Source organism: Oncorhynchus masou, chromosome 30 (genome assembly GCF_036934945.1).
Source record: "Oncorhynchus masou masou isolate Uvic2021 chromosome 30, UVic_Omas_1.1, whole genome shotgun sequence".
Lineage (NCBI taxonomy): Eukaryota > Metazoa > Chordata > Actinopteri > Salmoniformes > Salmonidae > Oncorhynchus > Oncorhynchus masou.
In genome coordinates, this window is record NC_088241.1 from 60,237,182 (window position 1) to 60,255,047 (window position 17,866).

Genomic DNA, 17,866 nt, shown 5'->3' on the forward strand with positions numbered 1-17,866 from the left:
ATTCTTCTGAACTCGTCAGTCTATTTTTGTTCTGACAAATGAAGGCTATTCCATGTGAGAAATTACCAAAAAACCGAAGATCTCGCAAATTTTTCAGTTGTGCTAGCATGATTACAAAATTGTTTTATATAATTTGATAAAAATGATAATTTCTTTGTCAGTGGTCAAACGTACAAAATCAGCAGGGGATCAAATACTTTTTTCCCTCACTGTATGAGGACACCCCTTCAAATTAGTGGATTCGACTATTTAAGCCGCACCCATTGCTGACAGGTGTATACAATCTAGCACACAGCCATGCAAGCTCCATAGACAAACATTGTCAACTGTGGAAATGTCTAGGAGCAACAACGGCTCAGCCGTCAAATGGTAGGCCACACAAGCTCACAGAACGGGACCGCAGAGTGCTGAAGCACGTAAAATTCATCTGTCCCCGGTTGCAACACTCACTACCGAGTTCCAAACTGCCTCTGGAAGCAACGCCAGCACTAGAACTGTTTGTCGGGAGCTTCATGAAATGGGTTTCTGAGCAGCTGCACACAAACCTAAGATCACCATGAGCAATTCCTAAGCGTTGGCTGGAGGGGTTTAAAGCTTACCGCCGTTGGACTCTGGAGCAGAGGAAACGTGTTCTATGGAGGGATGAATCATGCATCGCCATCAGGCAGTTTTGGTGGATACCAGGAGAACGCTACCTGCCTCAATGCATAGTGCCAATTGTAAAGTTTTAATGGGGGAGGAATAATGGTTCGGGCTAGGCCCCTTAGATCAAGTGAAGGGAAACGCTACAGCATACAACATTCTAGACGATTCTGTGCTTCCAACTTTATGGCAACAGTATGGGGGAAGGCCCTTACCTGTTTTCAGCATGACAATGCCCCTGTGCAAGGTCCATACAGAAATGGCTAGTTGAGATCGGTGTGGAAGAACTTGACTGGCCTGCACAGAGAGGTTGAGGTCAGGGCTCTATCAAAACATCTTATGCATGAATTGGAGCGCCGACTGCGAGCCAGGCCTAATCGCCCAACATCAGTGCTCCACCTCACTAATGCTCTTGTCCCCGCAGCATTGTTCCAACATCTAGTGGAAAGCCTTCCCAGAAGAGTGGAGGCTGTTACATTAACTCCATATTAATGCCACTGATTTTGGAATGTGATGTTCGATGAGTGATGTCCACATAATTTTGGTCATTTAGTGTATTTTTAAAACACATATTTCGACTATCCAGATATCTGATATTTTTATAATACTGAAATAATTTCAAATGCCTATCCCTAATGCCCAGAGTCTTTGCAGCCACCCCACTCAGTTAATCAGAGGGCCTGCAGACTGCAGTCAGACCAGCCCCACCTCCACTCACCCTCAGGGACCTCGAGCACTGGCTCCCCTCCCCCTCTCTGTCACACCTCCTGGAAACCTTCTACCAATTAATAGGCCCCCCCCTAATATAATATGGAGGGTGATATTGACTGCCTGAGAAGCAGTATCTTTTATATGGAGAATATGAGAGCCATTCACTCAATTCCTCATTGCAGTACTTAAGCTGTAATTTATAAACAAACTGTTTTGTAAAACTAAATATCTGGGTGGTTTTGGGGATGCTGTTTACACAGAAAAATCTCATTTAAACTTTTCAGAGTATGGCACATGCATACATGAATTGTTGTGTAAACACAGTTAAATAATTTGCAGTCATTGACTGGCATGTTTGGCTGTCATTTTGAACCATTGTTTATTTTATTTGTTTTGTCTATAGCTAGGCCTCGAATAGATCTGCTGAAGACATAGAATGTGATTGGAATGGAAACTGGGAGACTGAGTCCCTGATTGGTATTTCCTTCTGCCCAGTCCTTCGGCCAAACGGTGAGTCACTATGGAGGTTCACTGAAACACTAAAGAGTTCACTTAACAGTAGGGTAGCAGTGGTCAATGGTCAAAATGATGATTTCAGTCCGTTTTGCGGTGTGTTAAGGTTACACTGTCATTTATTTTGCTCTGTAGCCCTGATATTTCAACACAGATAATCTTTAGTCAGAGTGCGACAAGGCCCGAGGGCGACCATTTTGTGTTAGAGCAGTAAGTATTACAGTTATATAGTGAATCCATTTTGTTTCCAGGTAACTAAAGTACAATCCATTAATCTGCTTCGGAAGGCTCACAGTCGCTGCTTCTCCAGGCCCCTCCAGCGGCGGCCACCCCCTCTACCACAGACCCCATTTCACTTCATTTGACTTTCATGCGAATCTGTCTATCTCTTACCAGGAACTCCAATCCAAATTCCATCAGACATCAATTTACATAATGTACCAGGGAAAGAGATGCATTCATGTCCTCTATACACAATACACATGGGTTACTGTACTTGGGGGGGGCATTCCGCCTTTGTCTCCTACCACAGTCTATGAGGCGGTCCAGCTGCTTACATCTCAAGCGAACAATTGAAGTGCACATAAGACTAGGAATGTAATCTGCTTTGTTTGAAAGGGGGATACTTCAGAGAGCTTTCATGTTTTTATAGAAGGAATGTGGGGGGCTTTTTCATTCACTCTGTTCAGAAGGAAAATTACATGTAGGAATAAATTGAGATGTCTCAACTTAACGTAATGCACAATTTTAAATGGCAATTGATTAGATTTTTTTTGCATTCTGTTGGCCTGTGTGTGTGTGTGTGTGTTTTCATGTTGCTTTTTTTCCTATGTGGTTGTAGAGTCGATCCTGTCTCGAATGATGCAGGCAGAGGACAGGAAGAAAATCAAACTGAGTGTGAGTTCCAGCAAAGGCGTGGTGGAGGAATATTGTCTAAGAGTGAGTAGGCCTGGACCCGACCGAACCTGAGCTCTTGATCATATCCTAACGCCATACAGAAGCCTGATATATTGACATATATTTTAAATACATATACAGTTGAAGTCTGAAGTTTACATACACTTAGGTTGGCGTCATTAAAACTCATTTTTCAACCACTCCACAAATTTCTTGCTAACAAACTATAGTTTTGGCAAGTCTGTTAGGACATCTACTTTGTGCATGACACAAGTCATTTTTCGAAACAATTGTTTACAGACAGTCAATTATAACTTAAGTAATCTATCACAATTCCAGTGGGTCAGAAGTTTCCATACACTAAGTTGACTGTGCCTTTACAAAAAATAGAAGGAATGGCCATCGTTATGTTTGAAGGAAAAAGGGGGAAGCTTGCAAGCCGAAGAACACCCTCCCAACCATGAGGCACGGGGGTGGCAGCATCATGTTGTGGGGGTGTTTTCCTGCAGGAGGCACTGGTGAACTTCACAAAATAGATGGCATCATGAAGGAGGAAAATTATGTGGATATATTGAAGCAACATCTCAAGACATCAGTCAGGAAGTTAAAGCTTGGTCACAAATGGGTCTTCCAAATGGACATTGACCCCAAGCATACTTCTAAAGTTGTTGCAAAATGGCTTAAGGACAACAAAGTCAAGGTATTGGAGTGTCCATTACAAAGCCCTGACCTCAATCCTATTGAAAATTTGTGGGCAGAACTGAAAAAGCATGTGCGAGCAAGGAGGCCTACAAACCTGACTCAGTTACACTAGCTCTTTCAGGAGGAATGGGCTAAAATTCACCCAACCTATTGTGGGAAGGTTCTGGAAGGCTACCCAAAATATTTGACCCAAGTTAAACAATTTAAGCGTGTTGCTACCAAATACTAATTGAGTGTATGTTAACTTCTGACTCACTGGGAATGTGATGAAATAAATTAAATCTGAAATAAATCATTCTCTCTACTATTATTCTGACATTTCACATTCTTAAAATAAATTGGTGATCCTAACTGACCTAAGACAGGAAATGTTTACTAGGATTAGGTGTTAGGAATTGTGAAACTGAGTTTATATGTATTTGGCTAAGGTGTATGTAGAGTTCTCACTTCAACTGCATGTACTAATATTTGAAATAAATATATCTAAATACATGTACTACTCATGTGACAGATATTTCAGAAATATATTTACATATTTGATTTTGGCCATTTCTAAATATGTTTGAATGTTTTTGACGTCTTACTTGTCCATATGTGGTAGTATGCATTTTACATACATGTGCTATTCATATATTTACATGCATTTGATGTAAATATATTTAACAGTATGCATGATTATTTATGGTCAATATGTACATATGAATAATACTTTTTAAAATGTATATAGTTCATAATATATGGTGTTATATGTGCCAGAAGTGTAATTGTACTGCAATTATTTCCCTTTATGTGCATTGTTTCCCTTTATGTGCTCCAAAAGTCACTGGAAGGTCACATCTGAAAAACAAAATATAATGTACGAATTACCTCTGTGCGCTTATCTGTATTTGAAAATAAGGTATTTAAACAAGTAAACCGTTACCCTGAGGATAGTGTGAAAGAGTCTATGTTTGGGGGAAAAGAAATCCACCCAAGGTGAAGAATTAGGGGTGAATGTGTGACTACCCTATGAGGCCGGGCTTCAACGTTAGCAACGGTTCTGCCTACATCGATGACCGGTTAGGGAAATTACAGGTTAGGATAACTAAATTGTCAGGTTAGGATAATTAACGTAGCAGGTTAGGCGCATTGACGTACCAGGTTAGGGTAAGGGTTAGCTACAATGCACCCTGACCTAATCAGGTCGTTGACAAATGGTCATGAACATCAAATGGATACTTACACCGCAGATTCCTTTACCTCCAGTGTCCATTTTCAGACTCAAGTTGACAGTTACCCTGTGGATAATGCCGAGACAGAAAGTCAGTGAAATAATTCCACACAAGATGGAGAGTAAGAGGTTAATGTCCAGGAACTACCTAGCAAAAGACTACAAAATCCTAACTTATAGTACATTGTTTGGGGTCTGTCCATAGGCAGGGAAAATGTGATTATTTTTTAACTAGAAATCATCTATCAAGCAAGCCAGTTCTAGCTATGTTGCCAGAGGAACCTAGCCCAACTACAATGCTGTGTTTGCTATCTCTGTGAGAACTCTTGCTTTGTAAGCAGATGAAGAAAATGATCTTCTTCCTTTTCTGTCACCTGGCATGAGGAAGCTTTTTGGCAGCTGCTCTTCTCCTCATCCTCAGCTACTCTTCTTCACCTCTGAAGAAAATTCTAAATTGCAACAGCTTTTCTGTAATTTGGAGGCAGGGATGGGGGTGACCCTGCAACATTTCAAATTGTGATTGACATCTCGGGAGAATTATGTTCTAAATTCATGTCTCTTTTTGAAATTAACAGAAATTAATCTCATATAAAGTGGCAGGTTGCCTCAATAGCTGATTCATTTATTTTCACCTTTTTAGATACAAACCCAGCTTTGGGAACCTAATGCCAAGGTACCAGAGGTCAATGTACTCAACATTACAATTCAGCGTAATAGAGTGCCTTCAGAAAGTATTCAGACCCCTTGACTTTTTCCACATTTTGTTACGTTACAGCCTTATTCTAAAATTGATTAAATTGTTTAAAAAAAATTATCTACACACAACACCCCATAATGACATTTTTCCAAATGTATTAAAAAATGCCAAGAGTGTGCAAAGCTGTCAAGGCAAAGGGTGGCTATTTGAAGAATCTCAAATATAAAATATATTTTGTTTTGTTTAACACTTTTTTTTTGGTTACTACATGATTCCATAGGTGTTATTTCATAGTTTTGATGTCTTCACTATTATTCTACAATGTATAAAATATTTAAAATAAAAAATAAAAACTGAAGAAACTCCCCTAATACAGGTGTGCCAAGCTTGTAACATCATACCCGGGAAGACTCGATGCTGTAATCACTGCCAAAGGTGCTTCAACCAAGTACTGAGTAAAGGGTCTGAATACTTAAGTAAATGTGTATTTCAGTTTATTTTTTATGATTTATAAAAAAACTAATTAATCAATTAGAATAAGGCTGTAACATAACAAAATGTGGAAAAAGTCAAGGGGTCTGAATACTATTTTAATCACAGGACAATCACGTTTTTGACTGCACTGGGCCTTTTGTAGTGAAGTGTTACTCAAGTTTCTTTCATCAACTATAGATGTCCTATCTTAATTTTCCCAGTTTCTCACAGCAGAAAAATAATCCTGCAGCAACAGGAAATGTGAATTATTATGTAGATTATAATTAATGGACATTTTTGTATGGGTTGATGCATTTTTAGTTTGGATTCATTTCTCACTTTTTTAAGTTGAAATTGCAAAGTTTAGAATACTTTTGTTGTTGCACAGGAAAATTCTCTGTGACAACCGAGTGATCAAATTAAGACGACAGTGATCGAATGAAGTTTCTATACCTGTAACAACTGTGTTATTTCAGGAGCGACCAAAAGAGGACCCAGCAAAAATGAAGAACAAAGTGACCAGCACACAAGGTAAACTCTGGAAATGCTGCTAATAACAACAATCAGATCATAACTGAATACTAAAATACAACTGGTTATTGATATGAATGCACCAAGTATGTTTAAAGTGATATCAAATGATAATGGCTGGCATATGCTGTGTACTGTGGAGTACTGATGTATATTTACACACAGGGATTCTCTATTGAGTGAAGTTTTTAGACTAGGATGTGTGTCCTGGAATCTGGCTTGTGCTATCATAAGTAGAGATGTAACTCAGTGTGGTGTGGTAGCAGTGATTGGTAAGAAGAAGGCCTGGTCGTGGGATCAGTACCTGGGAGAGGAGAAGGCCATAGCAGTTCCCCTCAGACTGTTCACTGAGGTAAGCATCACCTTCATCAACCAGTAGGTCTATCTACTACTAAAGCTTGACACGAGAGCCCTATACATTAGGGCACACCGTAACAATGGAACATTTTGCAGCAGAAAATGAAAATGTCCAGGTCGTTCCCCATGTTTGTCTGTTTTCAATCCGAGATGTAATTTACTAAACTAGAATACAGGCCACCAAAGCTATGATTTGCATTTAAAGGCCATAAGCCAGCTGCTTTATGTTAAACATGGTCTGTAGATTTAAAAGGAAGGATTTTAAGATCTACTGTACAGTATATCATTTACAGGACTATGCAAAGGTACACTATATACAAAAGTATGTGGACACCCCTTCAAAAGATGCAGAGCAGCCGCACATAAGCCCCAGTTCAGCCAAGCATCGGCTGGAGTGGTGTAAAGCTTGCCTCCATTAGACTCCGAAGCAGAAGGAAACGCTTCACCATCTGGCAGTTTGACAGAAAAATCTGAGTTTGGTGGATGCCAGGAGAACGCTACCTGCCCCAATGCATAGTGCCAACTGTAAAGTTTGGCGGAGGACAAATTATAGTCTGGGTCTGTTTTACATGGTTTTGGGCTAGGGAAATCTAAACGCATTATGACATTCTAGACGATTCTGTGCTTGAAACATTGCGGCAACACATTTTTTTTTTTATGTGTGTCCACATACTTTGGGGAAGGCCCTTTGCTGTTTCAGAATGACAATGCTCCCATTCCCAAAGCGAGGTCCATAAAGAAATGGTTTATTGAGATCAGTGTGGAAGAACTTGACTGGCCTGCACAGAGCCCTGACCTCAAACCCATCGAACACCTTAGGGATGAATTGGAACGCCGACTGCAAGCCAGGCCTCATCGCCCAACATCAGTGCCCGACCTCATTAATGCTCTCATGGCTGAATGGAAGCAAGTCCCTGCAGCAATTTTCCAACATCTAGTGGAAAGCCTTCCCAGAAGAGTGGAGGCTGTTATAGCAGCAAAGGGGGGGACCAACTCCATATTAATGCCTATGATTTTGAATTGAGATTTTGGCTGAGCAGGTGTCCACATACTTTTGTTCATGTCCAAGTGATTTAATGTTTTATTTTATTTATTTTAGAACAAAGCAAATTGCAACCAGTTGTCCTTGATGAAATAGTTTCCGTATCGCAGTAGCTGGAGTTGTAGATCACACAGCCAGATTTCAGATGAGAGGGGGAGGACCATGTGCTAAAACTGCGGAGAAATCACAGATTGTTCCTACTGCTTTTCTGCAGGACTTATTTCTAATGGGTCGACAAGGGCCTACAAAATAGATGAAAATCACACTTTGTGTGTGTGCTCATGCACGTGGGTGGGTGGGTGTGTGTGGTGGTGGACACCAGGATGTCGCCATTGTTTCTAATGACTGTGAATTTGAGAACGGACACAGCACAACTATTAGACCGCAGTGTAGATTAAGCAAGGATTTGAGACTTGACCCTTAAATGTTTAAATTATCAAGACCCCCCCCCAGTGTTGCCTATGCCCCCCCCTCCCCCATATCTCTCTCCTTAAGACCCTTAAATGTTTACAGTATCAAGACCCCCCCCCAGTGTTGCCTATGCCCCCTCACCCATAAGACCCTTAAATGTTTACAGTATCAAAACCTCCCCCCCCCAGTGTTGCCTATGCCCCCCCCTCCCCCATCTCTCTCCATAACAATGATTTACACTGGACTAAGTCCTTTGCTACAAACACTCGGTGCAGCGTACTGTATGAATTTTTCTATGAAGGGATTTGACAGCACATCTGTTCCGTCTGAGGCACAAACACCCATTTCCACAGCAACTGCGCTGCCGCGACACACTTGAGCGTGGGGGTTCAGCCTCCATGAAAATGGAAGCACAATAATGTTATGTTTCATAGTAAATGTATAGGTTTGGATTTTCTAGAGTTAAATTTCCTAGGATGGGTTTTGGTTTTCTAGAGTTATATTTCCTACTACAGGTTTGGGTTTTCTAGTGAGGATGTTTTATTTATCAACATTTGGGTTTATTCTCCTGGTCTCCTGTTGGTCGTTTCGTTATCTCCTTTTTTGCTAGCTCTGCTCTGTCCTATACTCTATATGCTTATTGTCTCTCACTTTTTCTCTCTCTCCCTTCCTCCTCTCATTTACTTTTCTCTCTGTATGTCCATTGCTGTTTCCCTCACACTTTCTAATTCTTATGTTCTCCCACTCTCTCTCCCTTTATCTTCCTCTCTCTCTCTCCCTCCATCCCAGGCCCAGTCGTTCCCCTCGAGCAGAAGTGGCTTCAAGGCTGGGATGAGGCTGGAGGGGATCGACCCTCTCCACCCCTCCATGTTCTGTGTCCTGTCTGTGGCAGAGGTGAGCTGCAGGGTAGAGGGAGGGCTCTCCCAGCACACTGGGCGTGTCACACCAAGGGCTCTCCCAGCACACTGGGCGTGTCACACCAAGGGCTCTCCCAGCACACTGGGCGTGTCACACCAAGGGCTCTCCCAGCACACTGGGCGTGTCACACCAAGGGCTCTCCCAGCACACTGGGCGTGTCACACCAAGGGCTCTCCCAGCACTGTTGTGGGTGGGGGAAATTCTTGTCCATAACTGTTACTGATGAGGGTCTTGGTAGTTTTGTGTTTTCAATTATCCTTTTATGCCATCCCTTTTGTGTTGAAATTGTCATGAGTCATTACCTAAGCACTTGGAATCTGCGTATCACATCGACCACTTTCCAAATATACAAGATTTACGTTAGCTGTCGCTGTTGTATTTCCATCAGCAAAAATTGAATTGTATGGAAAGTCTCCTGGGAATATATATATATATATATATATATATATATATATATATATATATAGTGCCTTGCGAAAGTAATTTTTTTATGAAGAATCAACAACAAGTGGGACACAATCATGAAGTGGAACGACATTTATTGGATATTTCAAACTTTTTTAACAAATCAAAAACTGAAAAATTGGGCGTGCAAAATTATTCAGTCCCCTTAAGTTAATACTTTGTAGCGCCACCTTTTGCTGCGATTACAGCTGTAAGTCGCTTGGGGTATGTCTCTATCAGTTTTGCACATCGAGAGACTGAAATGTTTTCCCATTCCTCCTTGCAAAACAGCTCGAGCTCAGTGAGGTTGGATGGAGAGCATTTGTGAACAGCAGTTTTCAGTTCTTTCCACACATTCTCGATTGGATTCAGGTCTGGACTTTGACTTGGCCATTCTAACACCTGGATATGTTTATTTTTGAACCATTCCATTGGAGATTTTGCTTTATGTTTTGGATCATTGTCTTGTTGGAAGACAAATCTCCGTCCCAGTCTCAGGTCTTTTGCAGACTCCATCAGGTTTTCTTCCAGAATGGTCCTGTATTTGCCTCCATCCATATTCCCATCAATTTTAACCATCTTCCCTGTCCCTGCTGAAGAAAAGCAGGCCCAAACCATGATGCTGCCGCCACCATGTTTGACAGTGGGGATGGTGTGTTCAGGGTGATGTGCTGTGTTGCTTTTACGCCAAACATAACGTTTTGCATTGTTGCCAAAAAGTTCAATTTTGGTTTCATCTGACCAGAGCACCTTCTTCCACATGTTTGGTGTGTCTCCCAGGTGGCTTGTGGCAAACTTTAAACGACACTTTTTATGGACATCTTTAAGAAATGGCTTTCTTCTTGCCACTCTTCCATAAAGGCCAGATTTGTGCAATATACGACTGATTGTTGTCCTATGGACAGAGTCTCCCACCTCAGCTGTAGATCTCTGCAGTTCATCCAGAGTGATCATGGGCCTCTTTGCTGCATCTCTGATCAGTCTTCTCCTTGTATGAGCTGAAAGTTTAGAGGGACGGCCAGGTCTTGGTAGATTTGCAGTGGTCTGATACTCCTTCCATTTCAATATTATCGCTTGCACAGTGCTCCTTAGGATGTTTAAAGCTTGGGAAATCTTTTTGTATCCAAATCCGGCTTTAAACTTCTTCACAACAGTATCTCGGACCTCCTTGTTCTTCATTTTCCTATGCTCTCTGCACCCCCTTCCTATTTTTTAACGGACCTCTGAGACTATCACAGTGCAGGTGCATTTATACGGAGACTTGATTACACACAGGTGGATTGTATTTATCATCATTAGTCATTTAGGTCAACATTGGATCATTCAGAGATCCTCACTGAACTTCTGGAGAGAGTTTGCTGCACTGAAAGTAAAGGGGCTGAATAATTTTGCACGCCCAATTTTCAGTTTTTGATTTGTTAAAAAAGTTTGAAATATCCAATAAATGTCGTTCCACTTCATGATTGTGTCCAACTTGTTGTTGATTCTTCACAAAAAAATACAGTTTTATATCTTTATGTTTGAAGCCTGAAATGTGGCAAAAGGTTGCAAAGTTCAAGGGGGCCGAATACTTTCACAAGGCACTATATATATATATATTTATATTTCACAGTGGAACAGAAACCAACTGTTAAGTGCAAGGCCATGCAAGTAGCTTACTGCAATAGTCATGGGAAGACGGAGCGGAATGACATCGTGCTGTGGATTGGTGTTTTGGGATAGGGACTGCATGTACATCCATTACATATATTTACTGCATTTTGTTTTTCAAAGGTGATTGGCTACCGATTGCGGCTCCACATCGACGGCTACTCTGAATGCTATGACTTCTGGTTAAACGCCGACTCTGCCGACATCAGGCCAGCCGGATGGTGCGAGTCGACAGGACACAAGCTCCACCCACCAAAAGGTGATCTACAGCAGATCGGCACAGTGTTACCCTTGTTCTCTTTTCCTGTTTCACGGTAACTAATCATGATGACCCAAACCAATATATTATTTTCACATGGTCCTTGTCAACATGGTTCAAGGCAAGCAACTATGGTGGATGCATAGCCAGGCCAGCTCAGTACAGCTCGGTTTGTCTTTGCTCAGTTTGGCTCAGTAGTGTGAAAGGTCCCTTCAGCTGTTCACTTTTGTCTGTTTTGATATAATTGTATTGCTTCTGTGTAAGAGCTTGTGCTTGTTTGATTCGGAATAGACTTCAACACATAACAGAAGAATGATCTTTAAACAATGCATGGTTAATTTTTCTGACAAGGGCCTCATCTTATTTCCACACCATCAGCATTTAGTGCTAATACACGGCAGTCTGTTGGGAATCATGTAATGTGCCTGGCACAGCAATATTTTTCACAACCCTAATCGCATTTTATTTTCTCTCTCCTTTCTCCACCCCCTTCCTATTTTCCTGCACAACTTTTTTTCATTTTTTTTTTTTTCAGGCTACAACGAAGTCGAGTTTAACTGGGATAAATACCAAGAGTCTTGTAACGCTCCAGCTGCACCACAGAATCTGTTTGAATCTCATAACAGTGTAAGTGCTTGGTCGGTTTGTGGGAGTCAACATAAGCTTAGTGCTTCTTTCTCCTGAAAGGACGCCTGGGGCCAAAGCTGACCTTCATTCACACAGCAGAACAGAACAATGTGTCCCAGTGGCTGTTGTAAAGCTCCTCCTCCCGCTTCAAAGAAACACCGCTTTACTTTCTGTAGTTTTTTTTAGTGGCAAAAGCTCAAATAAAGATTTGACTGAGACGTACCGTATGACTTTAATGAAGGGAATTAATTGGCGTATAGGACAATATACACTGAGTGTTCAAACCATTAAGAACACCTTCCTAATATTGAGTTGTACTCCACTTTTTGCCTTCAGACCAGCCTCAATTAATCAGGGCATGAGCTCTACAAGGGGTCGAAAGCGTTCTACAGAGAAGTTGGCCCATGTTGACTCCAATGCTTCCCACAGTTGTGTCAAGTTGGCTGGATGTCCTTTGGGTGGTGGACCATTCTTGATACACACGTGGAAACTGTTGAGCGTGAAAACCCCAGCAGCGTTGCAGTTCTTGACCCAAACCAGTGGACCTGGCACCTACTACCATACCCTGTTCAAAGGCACTTAAATCTTTTGTCTTTCCCATTCACACTCTGAATGGCACACATTCAAATCAAATCAAATGTATTTATATAGCCCTTCGTACATCAGCTGATATCTCAAAGTGCTGTACACAATCCATGTCTCAATTGATTTGAAGTAGATTTAACAAGTGACATCATTAAGGGATTGTAGCTTTCATCTGGATTCACCTGATCAGTCAGTGTCATAGAAAGAGCAGGTGTTCTTAATGTTTTGTCCACTCAGTGTATGTGATATGATCAAAACTTTTCTTAAAGCTCAAAGTTGGTGCCCTCTTGCCTTTAGGGCAGAATCAGTGTATGCTATTTGAATTTTTACTCAAACCCTCGATTGACATGAATGAATGATTTCTACGTCGTCAAATAATTGAGCCCTTACTGATGTGTCTGTGTGTGTGTCCACAGACCACGAGCACCTCTAAGTTCCAGGTGGGCATGAAACTGGAGGCAGTGGACAGGAAGAACCCGTGCCTGGTGTGTGTGGCCTCGGTGGCCGACATCGTGGACAATCGCTTCCTGGTTCACTTTGACAACTGGGACGACACCTACGACTACTGGTAAGATACCAGTCATTCAGTTCTAACTGTTTTCCATTCTTTTGAAATGAGACTTTTGTAAGTTGATGAGAAATTGGAAAATTAAATGTCCACACTGTGCGTGTGTGGGGAAAAAATACTACAGAAGAATTAATTTTTCTCCTCAGTTTGAAACGTGTCTAGCTTTTTTATGTTGGCTTCATTGTTTCTACCTTGACTGTTAAACTAAGTCCATGGTGGAAATCAAACCTGAGGTTGAGAAGGTGTTTTCATCAAGTTCTAGCCAGATGAGACATGCGGTCAACATACACTTACTGATGTTTAGTGTCAGTAATTGATAGATTACACCTTAATGTTGTTTTGTAACGGATGTACTAGTGTGTATATATATATATATATATATATTCCTCAATTCGTCAGGCCATGGACTCTACAAGGTGTCGAAATCGTTCCACAGGAATGCAGGCCCATGTTGACTCTTATGCTTCCCATAGTTATCAAGTTGGCTGAATGTTCTTTGGGTCGTGGACCATTCTTGATACACACGGTAAACTGTTGAGAGTGAAAACCCAACAGCATTGCAGTTCTTGACACAAACCGATGCGTCTGGCAACCTACTACCATACCCTGTTCAAAGGCACTTAAATCTTGTCTTTCCCTTCACCCTCTGAATGGCACACATACACAATCCATGTCTCAAGGCTTAAAATTCCTTCTTTAACCTGTCTCCTTCCCTTCATCTACACTGATTTGAAGTAGATTTAACAAGTGACATCAATGAGGGATCATAGCTTTCACGTAGATTCACCTGTTCTGTCTGTCATAGAGCTCTCTCTCTCTCTCTCTCTCTCTCTCTCTCTCGAGTTTGATTTACATAGCATGTGACGCATGGCCCAATTCATCCAGTGAAAGCCTGATGTGGGAGAAAAACAGACGTTGTGTAATTAGATGTAATAGTTGAAGAGGAGAACTCTTCCGTTTTGTTCTCAGAGCTGCCTGGCGGAGATATTTTGCAGTGGTTATTTTATTTGTCCCTTTTTCATGTCTTACGGAGACTTTCCAAGAGGAGAATCTGCTAGCTTCCTTGCCTCACAGAAAGCATGGGTCGCCACAGCTCATTGCATTCACACCCACCCGGATGTACACCTACACTCACAGTTTAACTTGCACACAAGCACAAAACACTTGCATGTACACACACGCACACAGATTCACTCTCAGCCAGTCCGTTACACTCACCAGAGAGCATGTATGGGATTCTTGGTCAAATTATAGTGCCCAAGGGACAGCAATCTGGAAATCGTTCACTCGGTGCACCCCATGATTGGTTATTCTCACACACATACGCACACACATTCCCCACACACAGATTCACTCTCTCAGCCACTCCGCTACGCTCACCAAAGAGGATTTGTGGGATTCTTGGTCAAATTATAGTGCCCAAGGGACAGCAGTCAGGCAAGCCTTCACTCTGTGCAACTGGGCTATTCAGCAGAATCGCACCGCTGCTGTATCATTTCAAAGCACACAGAAATCTAATGGAATTGCACTTGTTGTGTGATTGCATGTGTATGTAGGTAGATGTTAATCTAGCCGGCCTGTACAGTAAGTGAAATAGGTCTCAGATGGGCCCACCCCTCTTTTCGCAGTTATGGTTCCGGAACTGACACACCCACTCATTTTTAGCATACACATTTCAACAGCATGCTGGTTGCAGTGTTCCAAACATTGACTAGGTACAAACATCTCCTGGATGAAGCATTAATTCAAAAGATTAGTAATCGCATTTAAAGAAGTGTGATATTTGAAAGGAAAGTCAACAAGACTGTGTACATTCCAGAGTTAGGGGGCATACCAGAGTTGGGGTGTGGTATTTCCTTTGAAATTGAGAAACATGGCGGCGGTTGTTGGTTAGGTGTGATGTTGCATTTCCAATTTCTGTTAGCTAGCTAAGTTATCAGACACAGCCCTAAAATAAACCATGAGATCTGTTCGCAAACGCACAATGGCACTCAATAGCACTGTCACAGGTGCATCTGACCAAATTTTGCAGTCACATTAGAACACACCCAGGGTCTGTTTGTGGTGGTAGAAACGCTAAGGCTGACATGGAATTGTTTTAAGATCTTCATACTATGGAACAGTCTGCTATTTGATTTGGAATGTTTTGACCCCTTTAGGTATAAAAACAAATAAAACAAGTATTTGATTAAATATTTATTTTAGCCTTTGTTACTGTAGCCCAGAGAAACGCATTGAACCCCTTTTTTTTGGGTAGGCACAAATCTACCTTCATACATTTAAAAAAAAAAACGGTATCGGTTACCTTCAGACGAGTCCAGTGACACTGGTTGGGGTCATAGAGCAAAACGTGAGAGTCTCCCCTGTCCATAGAGTGGTCATAAGTTTGTAGGTCAAACCGAGTGACCACATTTTAAAATACCCAAATGTGGGACAACAGCATGATTTTGCAGGACAGTGTAGCCTACATGATTAAAAAAACGTATGGCATCACATGAGGCCTTTTTTAATTTGAAAATATGGGAATATTTGGCCAAGGAAACATTTCTGGTTGACCTCAGGGAATGTAAATCAGTTAGGAAGGGAAACGGTTAAAATTGGATTGAGGGAAGTAGCAACCAATATGTTGAATGAGCAATTAATAAGCGCGGGGAGCCTCAAGTTTGATGAAATGACCTTATCTTTCAGTCTAATACTGCTGTCGTAGATCTTCATGAGAACAATACATTTCACTGCACATATCTGGTGACGATAAAGCATTTTATTTTTTTTAAACATGCTTTTTAAAGGTAGCTAGGCCTACTGTCCTGTTCAAGTTTAGCTGGAACAAAGATGCATCTCTCTCAAATCAAATCAAATTAAATTTATTTATATAGCCCTTCGTACATCAGCTGATATCTCAAAGTGCTGTACAGAAACCCAGCCTAAAACCCCAAACAGCAAGCAATGCAGGTGTAGAAGCACGGTGGTTAGGAAAAACTCCCTAGAAAGGCCAAAACCTAGGAAGAAACCTAGAGAGGAACCAGGCTATGTGGGGTGGCCAGTCCTCTTCTGGCTGTGCCGGGTAGAGATTATAACAGAACATGGCCAAGATGTTCAAATGTTCATAAATGACCAGCATGGTCGAATAATAATAATAATAATAATAAGGCAGAACAGTTGAAACTGGAGCAGCAGCACGGCCAGGTGGACTGGGGACAGCAAGGAGTCATCATGTCAGGTAGTCCTGGGGCATGGTCCTAGGGCTCAGGTCCTCCGAGAGAGAGAAAGAAAGAGAATTAGAGAGCGCATATGTGGGGTGGCCAGTCCTCTTCCGGCTGTGCCGGGTGGAGATTATAACAGAACATGGCCTGGGGCATGGTCCTAGGGCTCAGGTCCTCCGAGAGAGAGAAGGAGAGAATTAGAGAACGCACACTTAGATTCACACAGGACACAGAATTGGACAGGAGAAGTACTCCAGATATAACAAACTGACGCCAGCCCCCCGACACAAACTACTGCAGCATAAATACTGGAGGCTGAGACAGGAGGGGTCAGGAGACACTGTGGCCCCATCCGAGGACACCCCCGGACAGGGCCAAACAGGAAGGATATAACCCCACCCACTCTCCACCCTCACATTGTAGCCCGTGCTACAGAAGGCTATATTGGTCCTCTAATACAGGACTAGTAAAGGCACTTAAAAGTTTATTCATTCTACAAAAAAACAGCAGATGTTTTTTTTCATGGGGTGCTGCAGTCCACCGCATACGGCGATATCGCGGACCTTTGTGGAAGTGCGATATCGCGGACCTTTGTGGAAGTGCGATATCGCGGACCTTTGTGGAAGTGCGATATCGCGGACCTGGAAGTGCGATATCGCGGACCTCTGTGGAAGTGCGATATCGCGGATGGAAGTGCGATATCGCGGACCTCTGTGGAAGTGCGATATCGCGGACCTCTGTGGAAGTGCGATATCGCGGACCTCTGTGGAAATCGCGGACCTCTGTGGAAGTGCGATATCGCGGACCTCTGTGGAAGTGCGATATCGCGGACCTCTGTGGAAGTGCGATATCGCGGACCTCTGTGGAAGTGCGATATCGCGGACCTCTGTGGAAGTGCGAATCGCGGACCTCTGTGGAAATCGCGGACCTCTGTGGATATCGCGGACCTCTGTTGCGATTCGCGGACCTCTGTGGAAGTGCGATATCGCGGACCTCTGTGGAAGTGCGATATCGCGGACCTCTGTGGAAGTGCGATATCGCGGACCTCTGTGGAAGTGCGATATCGGACCTCTGTGGAAGTGCGATATCGCGGACCTCTGTGGAAGTGCGATATCGCGGACCTCTGTGGAAGTGCGATATCGCGGACCTCTGTGGAAGTGCGATATCGCGGACCTCTGTGGAAGTGCGATATCGCGGACCATTGTGGAAGTGCGATATCGCGGACCTTTGTGGAAGTGCGATATCGCGGACCTCTGTGGAAGTGCGATATCGCGGACCTCTGTGGAAGTGCGATATCGCGGACCTCTGTGGAAGTGCGATATCGCGGACCTCTGTGGAAGTGCGATATCGCGGACCTCTGTGGAAGTGCGATATCGCGGATGTGGTGGATTGAGACGCATCCAATGCAAAAAAATAAAATAAAAG

General features: G+C 42.5%; 1 protein-coding gene across 3 annotated transcripts in view; it reads left to right on the plus strand.

Moving 5' to 3' along the window:
• Positions 1 to 17,866, plus strand: part of LOC135522895 (lethal(3)malignant brain tumor-like protein 4) — a 127,422-nt gene that overhangs the window by 13,203 nt on the left and 96,353 nt on the right. The window contains exons 2-9 of one of the 3 annotated variants that reach the window (XM_064949575.1): positions 1,757 to 1,863; positions 2,708 to 2,805; positions 6,323 to 6,377; positions 6,641 to 6,729; positions 8,977 to 9,081; positions 11,323 to 11,458; positions 11,994 to 12,085; positions 13,087 to 13,238. In XM_064949575.1, coding sequence (XP_064805647.1) covers positions 2,725 to 2,805; positions 6,323 to 6,377; positions 6,641 to 6,729; positions 8,977 to 9,081; positions 11,323 to 11,458; positions 11,994 to 12,085; positions 13,087 to 13,238 — 710 coding nt within the window. In that variant the 5' untranslated portion in view covers positions 1,757 to 1,863; positions 2,708 to 2,724. The remainder of the gene's footprint in view (positions 1 to 1,756; positions 1,864 to 2,707; positions 2,806 to 6,322; positions 6,378 to 6,640; positions 6,730 to 8,976; positions 9,082 to 11,322; positions 11,459 to 11,993; positions 12,086 to 13,086; positions 13,239 to 17,866) is intronic. The other 2 variants (XM_064949577.1, XM_064949576.1) reach the window with 2 other exon arrangements.